The sequence below is a fragment of the Nestor notabilis genome, unplaced genomic scaffold (genome assembly GCF_000696875.1).
Source record: "Nestor notabilis isolate BGI_N333 unplaced genomic scaffold, ASM69687v1 scaffold13667, whole genome shotgun sequence".
Lineage (NCBI taxonomy): Eukaryota > Metazoa > Chordata > Aves > Psittaciformes > Psittacidae > Nestor > Nestor notabilis.
In genome coordinates this window covers 1,304-19,552 of record NW_009937881.1, presented here as the reverse complement: position 1 = coordinate 19,552, position 18,249 = coordinate 1,304, and the positions used below count along the sequence as shown (strand labels likewise).

The 18,249-nt window shown below is 40.3% G+C and overlaps 1 protein-coding gene across 1 annotated transcript in view; it reads left to right on the top strand.

Moving 5' to 3' along the window:
• Positions 1 to 4,332, top strand: part of LOC104409239 (TBC1 domain family member 14-like) — a gene marked incomplete at its 3' end in the record, with an annotated part of 16,631 nt that extends 12,299 nt beyond the window's left edge. Inside the window, 1 exon segment of the mRNA XM_010019059.1 lies at positions 4,212 to 4,332. Within this exon segment, the coding sequence (XP_010017361.1) occupies positions 4,212 to 4,332 (121 nt within the window).
• Between the last annotated feature and the right edge of the window lie 13,917 nt (positions 4,333 to 18,249).

Genomic DNA, 18,249 nt, shown 5'->3' with positions numbered 1-18,249 from the left:
GGTGCCAAATGCTGTTTTAGGGGACTGGGCAAAAGCAACTTTCAGTTTGAAATTTGGTCTCAATTTAACTTCTCAGCCTGACTTTCCCAAAATAAGCAGCTACAGAGAGTTAGTGTGAAATAGTTAACACATTCAATAGGAATGCAAATGTAACCCATGACACTTTAATGGCTCCACACTAATGATACTGCAGACATGATGTATCCTGTCAGATATTCTTGTTAATATCCCTGTTGCAAATCAGCATGATGCGCTCTAATGGTTGTGAAGAGGACAATGAGACTGAGATAATGATCAGCATGTGATCTTTTCTTTCCAGGCATGTCAACCCTTCTTACATTCAAGATCTCACATTAATTTTTGTATCTTAAAACACTTTAAACTTTGAGATCTTTTACTCTAGCATTCTGAGCTTGTCTTTGGAGTGAAGATCTGTATGTGTGGTTGTTTGGTTTGGGCCGGGGGGGGGTGTGGGGGGGGGGTTTTGTTGTTTTTTCTTTCCAAATAGAGCATTTTTTTTGTGTGTTTTCCAGTAAGATCTCCTTAAGTTACCTTCAAAGTGGAATTTTTTCTGTGAATTATATTTACTCTGAAGTGAGACAGCTTAGTGGTTTTTTGTAAATGCTAAGGAGCTGTATAAGCCTGGAAGGAAACGAATTCTCTTTTGTGTTGTGGCAGCAGGAAAATGAAAGCTTTTGCAGTGAATTCCTTGCTGTGATATATGCATATAGCAGAAATCATTACTTCCTTCTAAGGGAGCTGCATATTTTAAGGGTGTATTTTCAGTCCAGCAGTCTCAAGTACTGGCTTTATCAGGACTCCGTGGTGTTGTCCTGACTTAATGCAAAGCTTTGCAATAACCAGACCAGAGAACATTTCATAGTTTGTTTGGTTTTGGTTTGCTTTTCCCCTAAGTTTTCTAGGGGAAATCAAGTGCAAAGGGAGGAGCATCTCTTATGGTCCTTCCATGCCTGTGCAACTCGTATGTAGTTTACCTTTAGGTTGTTCCAGTGTGGGGCAGATCAGGGTTTAACAATGCTGCATGTCCTCAGTCAAAGCAAGAACAGGTTGTTTGAGGTTTTACATCTGATTGTGCTGGTTTGTGGCTTCTGATAATGTTATGCCTTTTGGGAGTTTTGAGACTTTTTAGAGTACATAAAGAGTGTGGACATCAGCAAAACACCAGGACTTAGGCACAGACAGAGCAGGGGAAAAGAGAAAAAGGAGAGTAAGTTGCTCTGTACAGAATGGGAATCGTATATTGACCACTGCTGCTGCTTTCAGTTCAATATGTATTTTAAACTTCAAAATGGTGAACTGGAAATCCCTGACATAGTCTGAAGAGAGAAGGAGATGCCTAGTGCCCTAGAGCATACAGTGGAAACTAGGCAGGCAGAGAAGAGTGAGCTGAGCAAGTGCTGTGCCATCTGCTAGAGAAGCTGTACAACACCTTATTTATGATGCTCCCTCTGAAGGGAAATCAGATAGTTAGGATTGCAGAATTGAACTGAAAGTACGTATGTGAGATTGACTTTTCAGGTTTAGTTCATCTCATGCAGGCACTTGTAGCAGAGAGCTATTATCCCTTATCATTCCAGTTCATCTTTATTTTGCTGTGCAGATAAAGATGTACTGCTGCTCTTAAAATCCCTCAGAGAAGATAGAGGAGATTATTGCTTTTATATACCTGTGCTAGCAACCTCTAATGTGGATAGATAGTGAGAGAAAATTGCCTGTTATTCCTTTAATTTTCCTGTTATTGCAAAGCTAATGAACTGTGGTGAAAGCCTTTTACTTGAAAAAGCAGATTTGAATATGCACAGAACTGTCACACAGGTGCCTCCTTATGGAGCTCTTTCAGGTGTTCCTGATGCTAGAAGTTCTTGTTCTCTCTGAGGACAGTATATAGTCTGAAACTTAGCTTGCTTGCTTCTGAAGTAGTAACAACCTGAAAGAAAACCTTGTGCAAGAACAACCAGCCTATCTTGCATTGTGTATCCTATTTACCTGCAGTGGTTTTGATGATGTTATTCCTGTCATGTTCTCCTTTTCATTCTTAGATGTATTTTAGAACTTGCTTGATATTTCTCCATTTTAAATTAGCTTAACATGTATATATAACATAATCTCATGTTTACCCCTTTTTACGTTTTATTTCCCTGGTAGCTATCTCAAATGGACCTATAAATCCATCATCACAGGCTAACATACATGTTATGAACTTGGGCAGGGGTAAGAAGATAATTCCGTGCAGAAGCCCTTATGGGTGGTAAACCCTCAAACAGAATGGCTTCTTTATATTGCCAAGGTAAAGAAATTGCTGGTGAAAAGAAATACCCTTCTTGGAAGTTGGTTTTATGATGGTCTCTTTTTCCCAGCACTAGCAGTTGCAGTGGTAGCAGTGTAGTCAAGCTTGTTGATTAATGTCCTAGTTCACTTATACTTCTCCATGTAGCACTGCAGCTGTAGTGATGAGTGATGGGAGAGCTTCATAATGCTGCAGTGGAGGAGGGCAGTTATAGAGACAAAGCAAATCTTTAGTTTTGATCTAGTAGTTTACCTGTAGAATTAGAATTTCATGCTTTGAAACCAGTAGAAAGAGGAAGAACATGGCAGTATGTTACTACATTTTCTATGCTCTTCTTTCCCTGCACCTTTATGTTTTATTTTGTGTGAGGTGGGGAAGGGGAAACCTGAAAGGGCTTTGTAGAAGTAGAGTTACTACTTAGCTCTGACATCAGTTGTAATTCGCTTGTGTGATTTCTGTACCTAAACACTTTGTTCTTATCTTTTTATACGATAATCTGTTCCTGGTTTGGGTTTCAAGGTAACTGTACCCTTGTGATACAGAAGCATGTGATCATTTTTGTAAATATATGCATATTTAAGGATGGCAGTGCACCCTATGAACCTTAGAATATATTCCAGCTCTCTCTGACGTTTGTGCCCAAATTGTTTTCCTTGTATTAAACATTTCTCCTGTATTCCAAACAGTATTATCTCTCTTGGTGTATTTATGATATAATTCATGTTAGCTGATCCAGAGTGGCCAAGAAAGCCACCTTTTTAGTGTCCAGGTCGTTCCTATTGCAGATGTGTATTCAGCCCTTTTAGAACACAAAGCTCAATGTAGGTTTATTTCTCAGACTTCCTCACTTTATGGGTAAGAAACAATTTGTACTTGGTGAGTCAGTGCACTGAGCATTAAGGTAGTAACTATAAGGAAAAGCAGTAGTACCAGACTGGAAGCATCTGTGGTATGAAGGTGCTACAGCTGCCTCCTGATTGAAGTAGCAAAAATGCTTTTGTCTCAGTGGAATTATTTGTTTGTTTGTTTTCTGTTTTCTTTTAAATGAGAGAGCAAAAGCTTGTAGTCAGGTTGCCAGAAAAACCTACCACTAAGTGTGTAAATACTTGAGCTAACCTGGACATCCTTGGATATTTGCTGACCTAGACAGTAGGACAATAGAAAACCTGTTACTTTAATAATCCAGACATGCCATGGGCGTAGAGTAACTATTGTGCTCTTGGAGGAGCTGAGTGCTACCAAAAGTATGAAGATTGGTCTGTACCTTATGTCCAGTTTTGGGAAACATAGTTGTGGTGCAAGGATGAAAGTCTGGCATATTGCTTTATATTTAAAAACTAGCAAAGTAACTTTCAGTGGCTTTATGTCCAGTTTCATGACTACTACCACAGTATTTAAGCAGCTTAATTGGAGACGTTTCAGAGAGACTTCAGAATAAATGTGTTTTGATAGCTGCTTTTAAGGTTATTCAGGAAAAATAATCTTATGAAAGCAGATCAAATACAGTAAAAAGCTACCACATCTGCAACTTTTTTGTTATTTTTGGTAATAGTGTGCTGTAACAGGCAGGTGGGGAATGTTTATGCAGCAAGAGATTTAGTGGTTCAGTCTTCTTTTAAAAGGCTGAGGCTGGATGATCTAGAGAGAGGCTAAAAAAGGCCACTTCTGTGAAGTTACAAATGAACTTTATCTACTAAAAATGCTTATTTAACCAACACCATTGCCTGGTATTGTAATAATACTGCATGATGTACATCTCGAGGCTGGGAAACAGTGCTTGCCAGTACAACCACAAGAGGAGCTGGAATATGCAACTGGGGTACATAAGGCTAGCAAATTGCCTATCCTTCTGTTTATTATAATTAATCAACCCTTTTTCTTGATCAACTTTTTTGTTTTGTAGGAATTTGTTTACCAGAAAGCAAAGTGCAAGATTTGAAAAACAAAATGATGTGGGATGGAAGTTGTTTGGCAAAGTATCTCTCAGAGAAAACGCACAGAAAGACCCAAAGAAAATACAAAAGGTATTTGCTTAATTCTGTGTTTGAGTTAGTGGTGAATGTAGAAGCCAGTTAAGTTTATGATGTGTATATATGTCTCTGAAGGCTGTTTGAGTTGCACACAATTTCTTGGGCATTATCAAAGAAAGTTTTTCATGGAAATTTTACTTCCATTGTAACAGTGCTGTTCAAAAGAATGTGTTCTACAGGGTCATTGCATAGGGTACTCCATGAAAACATATACTGCTCTGGTATAAAGTGTTTGAAGTTCAAGTATAGGAATGTGTATTTGGTTTTTATAGTCAAGCTTAGTAGGTGTATTGAAAATCTTCCATATTTCTTTTATCTCAGTCTAACTTTCACTGGTTTGTGGCCTTTGTGTCATAGACCCATCTATAACCTGCTGTTAGAAGGGAAATTGTGGTCTGCTGGGTCTTGCCTTATTTGTGCTTAAACAGTAATTGAAATTACATATATCCAGGATAGAGTGAATGCAGTAGAGTGCCAGAAACTTGTGTTGAAATGCTAGTTTCACCCATTCCTTGTTTTCTGAAGTGTTTGCTGTTCATGATGGAAATTGGGTTACTGACTTGGAATGTTGGAACAGTACAGTTAAGGATAAGTGAATGGAATAAACCAGTATTTTTTCCATGTACAGTATAGTTCAAAACAGAGTGTGTATTGGAATTGTTTATTATAGTGGTTCCTTGAAGAGAGAAAAATTTTAACCCCATTTTCTCCTTCTTTGCATATCACTTCTCCAGCTATAGCATTGTAACATTGTTGAAAACAACATTTCAGAGGACTGGTTCTGATACAGATGAACCCTGGCACATTGCTAGTGAATCAAATAACCTGCCTTCCCAGTGGGAAAAATCCTGTGAAATCTAGCTATGTGGTCGGTAGTCTATGAGCTGCTTTTTCACTGAGAAGCAAACGTCATCTTTCAATCTGTCTCACTTGATCTGGGATTTTTGGATTGCACATGGGCATTTTGTGTGTTAGGGGCTTTTGTTGCATTTCATTCTGTTCTCACTTCCTCATTCAAAACACTGTGGGAAGAGAAAGGTTTGCACGGAGAGGCACCATGCAGTAAGAACTTCAAAACCAGGTGCTGTGTGTGAAATGAGGATGCTTAATTTAGGGTGAAGTGCTCTGGAAATGCTGGGAATTGGAAATGTCCAGGTGTGTCATGTCACTGTTCTTAGCTGGAGCCAGGCTGTTAATCTAAGTGAAGTTCAAAAGCTTTTGGAAGTTGTCATTATGACTAACCATTCTGACTTTATCTACAGCTTTCTTGATACAATTAACGGTTCTGAAGTCTTCATCATATATCTTTTGATGACACAATTGAAGAGGCTTAATAATCACCTTACTGTAGTCATCTGTTCTTTGATAAGTGGCTAAATAATTTATTAACATCTTGCTGGTGCTGTGAATGTTTTTTCTTTAGATCCAAACCATCTTACACTGTGAGTATTCAGTTGTGGTTTAACCCTAGCTGGCAAATAAGCCCCACAGAGCTGCTTGCACATGCACACCCTGCAGTGGGATGAGGGTAAAAGTGAGAAAGCTTGTGGGTTGAGATAAAGCCAGTTTAATAAGGAAAGCAAGAGCCATGCACTGTCCTGCTCCCATATGGACTCACCCGCAGGTCACAGTGCTGTTGACCTGAGTTTACATGGGATTTTAGTACAGCAGCACAGAAGCAGCAACGATGCCCAGGCACATGGCCATTGCTGTTATCAGAATGTTCCCAGACACAGCAGAGTGAGGTGATAAGCAGTACAGTGAGCAGCAAAAGCAGAAAGCAGCCACTTGGTGCCATGTTGGGCACCAAAAAGGACTGTCATGGTTTAACCCCAGCAGGCAAATCAACCCTGCACAGCCAGTTGCTCACTCCCACTGCAGCTGGTTGGGAAGAGAATTGGAAGAGTGGGTTGAGATAAAGACAGTTTAACAGGTAAAGCAAAAGGTACACATGCAAGCAAAAAAAAATCATTCCCCACTTGCCATGATCAGGCAGCTGTTCAGCCATCTCCAGGCACGCAGGGCTTCATCACAGGTAATGGTTACTTGGGAAGACAAACATCATCACTCCAAACATCTCCCTTCCTTCTTCTCCACCCAGCTTTATATGCTGAGCATGACACCATATGGTATGGGGATATCCCTTGGGTCAGTTGGGGTCAGCTGTCCTGGCTGTGTTCCCTCCCAGCTTCTTGTGCGCCCCCAGCCTGCTCACTGGTGGGGTGGGGTGAGGAGCAGAAAAGGCCTTAACTCTCTATAAGCACTGCTCAGCAGTAAGGAAAACATCTCTGAATTACCAACACTGTTTTCAGCACAGATCCAAAACATGGCTGCGTACAAGTTATTGTGAAGAAAACAAACTCTACTCCAGCCCAAACCAGGACATCAGTGTTCTTGGAACATTGCAGCTTTGAATGGTTTTAATAAATCTGATAGAAACAAGGTAGCTGTGAAAGAATTATGTGCTATGGCATCCAATCATTAGTGAGTGTCTGGCAAGATTGCAACTCTGAAACAGTTCTCCAGTGCCTCCTGGATAACAATAACTAATTCTTCCTAATTTTGAAGTTATTTTTGACATGTAGACTTTCTGAAACATGAGTAATGCTGTAAATAGCTAACTGAGCCACACCAGCATCCAAAAGCACATCCCATTGTAGGTTACCCCTTGCAGGTTGCTTTGGCAATGTCAGAGTAGCATTTGTACTGCAGAGGTTTTTGCCCATTTAGAGGCATATGCTTTTAGCCCTTTGATTTGCACCTAAAGAACTTGCATATGTGTAAGTAGAGGAGGTGACAGTATGTAGCTACTGTGATGATGCCTGTTGGCCAACACCAGTTCCTTCTCCTCCTTCTTTCCTCCCTGGCAGTGTTCATGGCCAGGCTGGATGGAGTCTTGGGTGACATGGTTTAATGTGAGATGTCCCTGCCCATGGTAGGGGGTTGGAACTAGATGATCTTAAAGTCCTTTCCAACCCAAACTATTCTGTGGTTCTGGAAAAAGGAGTACTAGGTCAGAAAAATAAATGCCATGGCTCTACTAATACTGTATTTTATTGCTGAAGCCAGAAGAGTAGGTGCTTGCAAGATCCTTAGCTCATGTATTGAAGAATGTGGTGGTATGCAGTGAAATGTGGGAGTTGGGGGGGAAAAAGGAAAAGGTTCTAGTAAATGATTTTGAAAATGATTTGCACTTTTTCCTGTGGGGCATGAAGCAAGGTGCTTAAACTGCTTGTTTTATAGGTGCCTGATAATGGTGCTTTATGCAAGCTTTATGTGAAATTGGGCTTGATTTTTTTGTTCTAGTTTTATTTACTTTACTTTGCCAAAGTGCTGGGGCCTTCCTTAAAGCTGAGTGCAATGGGAGTTACACTTGCATTATACGAACAGAGTGCCCCAGAAGCCAATTGTTTGGGGATGCAAAGTTAGTGACTGTTTTGGAGCTTGAGACTCCATATTTTGATCACCAGTGTTCCATGACTTCGAACTGTTTTACACAGAGATGTGGAACACACTTCCATGAGCTTGTTGGTGTGGGAGCTGGGTCTTGAGGACTGTGTGGGGAGCTGTGAGGACCTGAACAATGATGGTAAAAATCATGGTTTTAAATTGAGCACTGTCAGCTCTATGTATTGAGCGAAGCGTGTAGAGCACACAGTGGAAAATGCCACTGAGACACAAGGGGCTAATGAAGAATCTCAGTATTCTTTTAACATGATGTTGTGTGTAACTTCCTATACCCTTAAAGAAAACCAGACTGAAAGGAGGAAAGGGAGTTTTTCAGACAGCATGGGAAACCATCAGGGTCCTGAACCCTGCTGTCTTTTGATCTTTTGTGCTAACACAGTGATTTGTAGCAGCAGTCGCCTGTCACTCCATACTATGACTTTCTGATTATATTACACAACTAGGCTTGTGCAGACTTGATAAGAAATAGACATTGCTCATATGCTGTTGGCTAGTTCCCATGGGTATTGCTTCCTTTCTGTAGTACCCTTTAGGCCCTCTGTCTTCTGCATGTGCAGGATTGTCTGTCTTAATTCATAGGATTCAGTGCTGTGACAGACTTATTTCTACTGTTCTGTGCTGCTGATGTGACATACAGAAGAATTGTGTGTTGGCATGCCCTTGTAACTCTCTCTGTCTCTTGGGCATTCATCTGGGTTTGTACTGAAAAAGTACTCTGTGCTCTGTTAAAGGATTCCATGTCTACTTGCTGGTGGCAGAAAACTGACAGGCTTCTAAGAGTCTGTTACTTGAGATGCCCGAAGTTCCAGAAACGGTGGAGATGTAGATGGCGCCATCCTTCTGAGCTTGACCCTCTCCCTCCTGTTCCAGTTCCTGCGTCTATTGGTGCTGGTGCTTGAAACAGGGGTTGTGTATTGAGCAAGAGCTTTTCCGTTCTCTGGCTGCTCAGGTTTGACTTTTACTGATTCTTTTAAAGGAAAAAACTCCAAACTTATACCAGAGATTCCAAGTGTTCCTGCAGATTGTCTGCTCACAGCGAGATTGTCTATTTGGTGAAATACTCATTAGCCTATAGAGAATGTGCCTAACTACAGAGGCTGTTGAGCAATGTTTCTATTGCTCAATTGTTCTATTGGATTATCTAAGATGCCACAAAATATCCATAGTAGAGCTATGTTTTGTATCAGTCATCAAGTTTCACATACCTGGGGAAATCTGTTTTACCATACTTGCTGGGTATGAAGCTCTGTGCACAGGAACTAAGGTGACGGCCACCAAGCAGTCCTTTTTCAGGTTGGATTCTTTTGCTTCTGGACAGGCATTAAGGAAATCCTTTGTGCCAGGTCACTAGTTAGAGCCCTGTGAGTATCCCACTAATTTGGCTGTAGACACCTGTAAGGAGTTTAGTGGTATTTTGTGGTTCCGTCTTCTGATACCTTTATTATATGGATGAAAGAGGTGGGTTGTTTTTTTTTCCAGAATGAGATGAACAAATTTGACTGCAAACTCACATAGTCTTCTGAAAATAAGGATGTGTTTGTGTGTGTGCATGTGTTTTAAACATATAAAGGAATCAATCTTTACAGTACATTCTCATTTTACGTTGTTCTGATACTTTCCCCATAATAATCTTATCTGGGATTGAAAGAAATCTGCGAGGAAGAGTGCAACTTTAAGATATGTGCTTATGTGAAGTACCAAAGAGGGGAAGAATAGTGATTGAGCTGTGAGGTAGTTAAAAGTTGATCTTAAAAATGCCAGTCCTCATTTCCTTCTTGACTTATACTTGTGAAATGAGTAAATGAGGAAAACTCCAGACCCTCAAACTTCAGGTGCCATTGACAAGCTCAACATTGTTATACCATGACTGAAGATGGCTGTACATCCACAACTGAGCCAGGCACACTGTGTAGGGAGAAGTTGCATTGTTCCCTCTCTGACCAAAACAATGGTCAGACAGGTTTCTGGGCATGTAAGCCTTTTCTCAAGCCCTATAAATACTCTTCCGACAGCACTCACTTGTTCAACTAGTGTATATACAGCATAACATCATACTCTAGTTTAACAATGTGGCAATTAAAATCACTCCAGCTAAGTTGCTGTTGGTCATACTTTCAATGCTGACAACATAAATGAATGTTAGTCTTTTGATGAAGAATCAATATTGACATATGCTAAGGTTGGATTGCTTTGCATGGTCACCAAGAGCTTTTGTACAGTTTTTATCCAGTGAAATGCTTTAAAGCTTAAAATCTGCCAGGACAAGTAATCTCGTCTGAGAAGCTGGACGTGCATCTACAATGCAGGTCTGCATGATTCAATTTTTGTATCATTTATCTTCAGGAATCCTGCTTGGGAAGAACTGGTTGTGCCAGTTGCTTCTGTAACGCACTGAATGTCAGATGACAGTGCTTCACTGTGAGTAACCACCCAAGTTAAAGTCTCTTCCAATAGGCTGTAATGCTGAGCTGGGCTTTGTGGCCACTGTTTCTTTCAGGAATTCTTTAAAGAAAAGGTGAGATTGTTCTCAGTATATCATTTGGTTTTCTCCTGTCATGTGATCAGTCTTCACAGAACTTGTTTGCAACTGGCCTGTCAAGATCTTGTGTATGAAGAGACTAATGTGCACAGAGGAAAGTCAGATTTTAGCTGTATCCTAAAGACGTGTTACAGCTGTCTTACCCAAAGGAGCAGCTTATGTGAAACTACTTCTTCCTATAGTGTATGTCTCCTTTTCTGTAAGAGGAAAATCCTTTTTTTCATCAGTGCTTAATTTTTTCCCTTCCAAACATTCTGTAACCCTGTGAAGACTGTTCAACTTAACTTGAACTATATGAATTCCAGTAAGACCTCAGTGGGATGTCTTCATTTTCACTGAGTTTCAATACCAGTAAAATTCATCACACATAACATTTGAGGCCTTTCAATAACAATCTTTACTCATAAATTCAGATCTAAATATGTTATGATCTCATTTGCTGACATTCCATACCAAAATATTTAGAATTTTTGATGGCAGTTCCTTAATAATAAAAAAGTATGTGTGACTTTTAACCTAGGGATTGTCATCTTCCCAACTTAAAAGGATTTCTGTTCCGAAAGCCGTAGTGCACTCTTGGAGGGGGGAGAGCCATTTTTTTCCTTTACTTTTTTTTCTATAAGGATAGGATTCAAATAAATGAGTTTCTGGGGAATTGTATTCCTGCCATGAAGCCACCAGTGATGGAGGCAGTGGAAAACTGCAGGGGTTTATAGGCAGTAGAGGATGACAAGTTTGCCTGTGGAGGCAAACCCAGGGGGCCCCAGGAGCAGGTTGTGGATGTGCAATAGGTGGAGTGGCAGCCTCAGAGGTTATAGCCAGGCTTTGCAGTACACCTTGCTGCTTCTGCCCTTACACTGCAGCAAAGTCACCTGAGTCAGATTGTTCAGCCTTGATGATCACATTAATACAATATTGCTTCTATCATAAAGCTGTCAACAGTGTGTTCTCAACGCCTCCTACCAAACTGCTTTGGTTTTTTTCTTTTTTTGTTTTCACATCATTCCTCTATTTGTTTCTTCTGAGAAGGAGAGATGGAAAAGCCTCATTCTTTCTTTGGTACCAATGGTAAGATTTCCCAGTGGGGCTATCTTCAGCTAGAGGCATAACAGGCTTTCTTTTAGGAATGATGCACTAACAGGAAATAAATCAACGTGATTTACCAATTATGTTTTTCTGTAATTAGATCATGACTACACATGGGATCGATATTCCAGTCAATTAAAATCAATTGTACTTAAGAGGCTTACTCTGCAGCATATGATAAAGTGAAAATGAGCTCTTGAAGCAGCTAAATACATTGCTTGATGCACAAGTGATGCTTTTTTATGGGATGAATAGTTAAGTTTATAGCAGTACTCAAGGAAAATCTTTGTAAGCTGGTTTGGGTCAGTTATCATTCAAGTCAATTGTCACTTGATTTTCTTTTTTTTTTTTTTTTAAGCTATAATCTTAGCTGATGAATACAATCACTTTACTCAAAGTCTGTTTTTCAGCTTTAACCTATTAGGTAGAAAAGAGCTACAAAGCAACAAGACCCAGCAAGAAATACTGAAAGAAATTACTACAACCCATGCTTTAGGCAGATAGGAAGAGCTGCTGCTGAGAGCAGTGTGTTTCATCCAGGGAGAGGTGGGGAACCCCAGGGAAAAGGCCACTGACTGCTGATGTGTGGAGGATCTTGTGCAGCTCCATGTGTAAGAGCGCTCCAGATGGGAGCTGTGCCACGTGCCGGGCTGTGCCACGTGTCCCACTCCTGCATCCGCAGTGCTCTGCTGATGGGTGGCAGTTGTCTAAAAATACTCAGCTGTTCTGAGGGTTTGTCCTCACCACTTCATGCTGCAATCAGATGGTCCATTCAGGGCCTTTTGAAGAGGAAGTGGTTGGTTCAAGCTGGCTGCTGATTCTAGCAGGAGCTGGATCTACAGTTTTGAATGAAGTATTGTCTTCTGCTCACACCGAGTTTGTCTTTGGATAGATCACTGGGTAAATCTTTGTGACTGATGGCTGTAGTTGTTAATGGTGGGGTGGGTGTGTGCATGTAGACTTCACTCCAACTTTAAAGCATTCTAGGCTATAGTGTCTAATGCATTTTTTCTGTTCCGCAGTAGAAGTTCGAGGGTGTAAATGAGTCACTTCCTGTGTTCTCTTTTTCTGGGTTCATTTTTACTTGTCAGCCTTCAGAAAGGCAGGATTTAGATCTGTCATAGTTTGCATGAGTTCCTCTTTTTAACAACAAAGAAACAAGAGTTTCTTTGCACTGAATTGCCGTGCAAGAAAGCGTAGTTACTGTAGTTAGTTGAAGACTAACCTATGCTTATTCCTGTTGAAATGAAGATGTAACTCTAATTTTCCCACTTGAGAACTATAACCCAAAACTTGCAGATGGCCTTAATGCACTGCTCTTTCATGTCTGTCTATCTAATCCAACTAAAAATAGTTTTGGTTTATTGCAATCATATGCAAAGGACATCTAATTTTTGTAAGAGTAAATCAAAATAGGAAAGGAAGCCTGTTTTGTCAGTGCTGAAGTCCTAAAGTATCTTTTTACCCCCCAAAAAGAACTGTACTGAATAGATTATTCAGCAATTCCAGTAGGCTATATTACTCAACATAGTTTGCCCATGTCCTGACTTGAAAATGACCTGCCTCAAACAGATCAACTGTCATATTTAAACAGATATAGCAGGAACAATAGCTTCCATCCACGGGAAATGAAAAGGTAATTTAATACTATGCCAGGATTGTTCCTGAATATTTTAATACTAAAAGACACTAATATGAGCCACCCAGGTATTGTAATCTAGGTGAGTCTAGCTGCCAAAGTGCTGATGCTGTTGGAACTCCTTCCCTTAAGTTACAGACATGTGAAAGCACAGAATGTGTTACAGATATCCGGCTAATAGTAAATAATAAGCTTTGAGTATCAGTTTTAACTGTTATGACAAGCTACAAATTACTATTTGTAAGGAAGCGAGAGGTTTTTTTTTTCTCCTCCATTTCCAGTTTTAAAGTTTTTATTTTAGTTTTATTACTCTAAAACTCACCATAAATTGGCTGGTCAAAAGCCCAGGAAGCTGGAAGGATCCTAAATAGATGTAACGGGTGGTGTTTAAGGACAGGTATCTCATTTCTGGAATAAAGATACTAAGTAGATAAAAATATAAGCTTCGTTAGTTGTTACTGCAATTAAAATGTCAGCTACAAGTCTCTACTGAAGGGTGCGTTTCAACACCTGTGGTATGTTTCTGGGGAAATGCAGTAAGTTTAAAGTTGTTGTGAGATCATGAAGTTTGTCTGTCTTAATTGAAACAGTTACTTTGTAGCCCCAGTTGATGCTTAGCATTGGATGTGGTGTAAGTTCACATGGCACAGAGTATTTTTAAATGCAGGAAGCCACAAATTGATGGGTAACTACTTGACTTCTGAGGATGAAGCACAGAGCTCTTCCTGCCCCCACAGTTTCAAGACAAGGGAAGGTAACTTTGCAGAATTCAGAAGACTGGATACATCAGTGGAAATTTGTTCTTGCTTGTTGTTAAATGAGAATCTGACATGCAGCTGGCATTTGTGTCTGCTAGTGCTTATAGGTAGATCTTAAACACCTACATCTTTGTGGAACCTGTAAGTTTTTTCAGTGTAGTAACCTTCCACGGTGTATGCTGATCCACAGCACAGGAGGCTTTTGGGCTTTTTTTCTCCCCATGGGTTTTTGGATCAAACTAGAAGCCTGTAGAGAGCAAGCCTGGAAATAGTGACACATACTTTTGAATGTTGTATTGCTAAAACACTTGGCAAAACATTACTGTGAAGCAAAGCTGGAGATAAATCTTTAAAGGCCTTTAAATACTGTGGTGGAACTGCCTGTCCTAACGGGACACTACAACTTGCATTGCTGAAATGTAAAATTGAGAAAGCTTTGCTAGACCTCAGTATGTTCTGTGTTAAACAGAGACAAGCTCCCAAGAAACCTGATCCAGAGGTTTTCTTTGTCTGTTTTCCAGTTTATACATCGCAGACTTCATCTAAAATTAAAGAATGGCTGGGAGGTGAAGGTTTTGAAAGGCTAACTCTTACCGTGCTCACTAGCAACAACAAGCAAAGTTGATGTTCTTTGGCTCTGTAAAATGAATGGAGTTACTGTATGTGTGTTACTGGAAACCCTGAGGAGCCAGATGTAAGGATTATAAAAAGCCAGACTGGTACTTTTTCCATAAGTGTCCTTCTGAAGAAAGACTGGGATAAGATTTCTTCAAATATCAGGTTCTCATTCTCCTCCTCTCTCTGAGGACAGTTGATCTCATTTTTCAACATGATTTTATTACGCATTTTTCGTGCCTGTTAGTAATTTCCACATAAAAATGTCTTTTGCTCTATTGAAAAGTTGTCTCTTTAGCACTGCAAAGTTCAGTGGAAACAGTTCCGTGAATATTAATATTCATGGCAATAGTCATTGTTTTAAGATAGACTGTGAAGGTATGGTGCTTTCCTTCATGTGTTTATATTTCTCTGTAGCTTTAAAAAGCTACAATCTCTTCTTCTCAAGACTGAACCTTAAATTGTAAAGATTATATTCAGGAAAATGTACATGTTGATCCAATTTCTGTAAAATTAAACACAATGCACAAGATTCCACCAGTCTGAGCAGATGATGAGAGATAGTATGACGCACACCATCAGTATAAGTACAAAAGAAGCTTTTATTAGACATGTGAGATACTGGCACTAGTAACTGCTTCATGGGTAATTCTGGGGATCATGGAAGCAAACATGGATGCAGAAAACCATTCAAAGAGGCCTTAGTGCAACAGACTTACCTCTTTGCTTTTCTGTCGTTCCTAAGGACAGACAAGCATCAAACTTGACGAGGTCAGAGATCCTTAGAGATGCACAAATCTTGATGAGGGAGAATAGAAATGAGCAGATGGGTTTGAAAAGGGGGGTGATGGGAAGTGGAATTACGGTTAAAAGTATCGGGTGGAGTACCTTTCCCCACATTAGTTTGGTGTGTCTGCTGAAGTTGTATGGCTAAGTACGAGCTTGCACATACTTACCTACATAGGCAGCTGTTTGCAAACAGAATAGTAATTGTGTGCTGCGGTGGGTGTCTGAACAGCATAATAATACCAGTTGTGCATTGCAAAGTGGATGGCATTCTTGGGTGACTTTTATGCTCTAAGATTGCAAGTACTTGAGGTCGTATTTGTAACTGATTTGAGAACTTGCAAGCTAAAATGCCCTATTCCTGTGACTCCTTTCCTATATCCTGGAGTTAACTTGGGGCTTTGGCCATTTCAGAGTGGTGTCAGGGTGAAGCTGACATGGAATAGAATCCTTTTATTTCTGTGTCACTCAGAATAGGGGGGACAGTTCTGACACACTCTTCAGCCCCACTCAAGAGCATGTCATTTGAGACTAGATCGGAAAGAGAAGTTTTCTTCTGCAACATCAGCACTAACATGAAATGTTGGAGGAAAAGGTTGCTGACATTATTTGCTGAGGGTATGGTGCTGAGGCTGTGCAGAGATCAGTGAGCAGACATAGTTTGTGTAAAATTATGTTTCTACATACCAGTGTAATCCAAGTTCCTGAAACTGGCATTTAAGGCATAAGTTGGAAGCAGGTGTTGGTAGTATTTTATACTGGCAGATGTTCATTAAAAACAAAAGTGAAATAACCGTTTAGCTTGTATTCTCTTGCTCAAGCATTTACCAGATGCTTGCCCTGCCAGAAGCCTTTTTTGTAGATGTTTCCACTTGTTTGATTCTGTGGTGTATGAGATAGCATAAGTATATAGGGAAGCTGTGCACATGTTTGTATATGCAGATATCCCTTTCAGCGTTGTTAGTAGCAGGGGCTTTTTGTTCCTGTGACTCACTGTGGAGTCACTCGTAACAGAACACTGCACATTCTGATGGAAGATCCTGCATTTGACAATAAGGAGCTGTTCTCAAGCCCTGTGGTTTCTAGGTATCCTTTGTCTCTGAGTACTTCACATATAGGGAACTATTCCAGACTCCTTCCTTTTTTCTTAGTTTAAATCATGTCACTCTGTATGAACCAAAAAGCACTTAAATTATTTATATACAGCACAAATGAAACATGAACCCTGAGGGTGTGAACTGTCTGATACGTAGCACATTGCATGGTTAGAGGTGACAGACTCCAAAACAGCAAACTGTTACTCTTTCTTGGAAGATTTAACATGCTCTTGTCTAAGCTTGGGTTTTAAATGTTCCTTAATTTGATGCCTCTGTTGCTCAAAATATGATACTGTAGAAATATATGTAAAAATTGTTCAAGTAGTCCATGACTGGAGCACAGGGCTGCAAAGCCGGGTACGTGGCTTCTAGTTCTCTCTTCCCTGTTAACCTTTTGGAAGATGTGTGCATGACTTTATTCACTTACCTTCAGTGTGACTGCGTGGGACCACAGTTGCAAGCCTAAGTTCCCTATCACCTGCAGTCAGAAGAGACACTGCTAGGGGAAAACATGGACATTTCGGAGCACTTGAAATGGTGCCTAAAAATAGGTAGTGTGAGGTTTACCTCATGAACTGACCATAATCTCTTACCTTTAAGAATGCAACAGAATACTGTGGTACTAAAGATAAGAGGATGTCCTAGTGGAAGATAAAACTTCATGAATTTAATGTTATTTCCATCAAGTTCTGCCATCACATTGCTATCTTCTGCTCTGGTATCCTTTCTGTAATGTAAGAGGATTAAATATATATATGTGGATGTGTAAAGCAAGTAGGGCCGATTGTTCTCGGACTATTAACTGTAGAACTTGCCAGATTGCTTTGGCAAAGTGTGCAGGTTGAGTGTGCAACTTGGATCTTTCAGGTTGTTACATCAGTAACTAATAAACTAATTGCATTTCAGAATAGTTCTGTACTGGTTTTTAAATATAAAAAGCCCTCATATCTGAGGGCTAGTTTAATATCTGAGAGAGAGTTTAATATCTGAGCTCAGCTGTTTGTATTCTCTTTCTGTTAAGTTTTGAAGGATAGTCTCATAATGTGATCTTTGCCTGAGGTGTCAGTCTTCTTAAGTTCTCTTTGATTACTGTATATGTAAAAGCCTCTGTTAAAATTACTTTCTTTACCACCTGGTGCCGTGTGAAGCATCAGATCTTAGTTCCCCAACCCAAAGACTGGGTTTCATGATTTGCTGGTTTCAGTTAAGCTTCTGAAAGAAACAGTCCTGCTGCTTGCTTCTTTTCCTTCCTTTTCCTTCCACATTTACATTGCCCCACAGCAGACATTACCCAGAGGAACCAAACTGATCCAGCAAAATAAAAGGTTAGTTTTTAGCAGTATCATTTCCCCAATCTGGTGTATTGTACGGTCACACAACTACTTGGTGGCACAAAAAAAACAAACCATGTGAGGGGCCAGGAGGGCAGTGAAGTGCTGGATGTGCCCCAGCTTCAACTTATCTGGTAAACCACTTGATAAATAAAAGGCAAGAGATTGCAGATGGACACACAGTAGAAAGCTCTGAAGCAACAGACAGGAAGGTTGAGGCAGTATTTAGGGAGCAGAGTCAAAACCCAGGAAAAGACCAGATGTTTTCTGTTTGCGTGCGCAGTCCTGGTCCAGTGCCTATCTTGTATGCTGGATGAGGGGGAATTCCAGTGGGAAAATGTCATGTAATTAAAGCTTGTGCATAACTTGTTCCAGTAGCCTCAGGTGCTCTTGTAATTGTGGCACTAAAAATAGCGACTGCTCCCAACTATCAGTGTAAGTGTGACTTGTAATGGTTTGTTAGAGCCATGCTTCGCTTTTCACCCCACAGAGACATCTTCCCCTGTCACCAGGCATCACTTCTTCCCAGTTATGGAATGATTAGTTGATTGAGCTCCTCTGCTTGTGGATTGACACGTGGCTATTTCCTCCA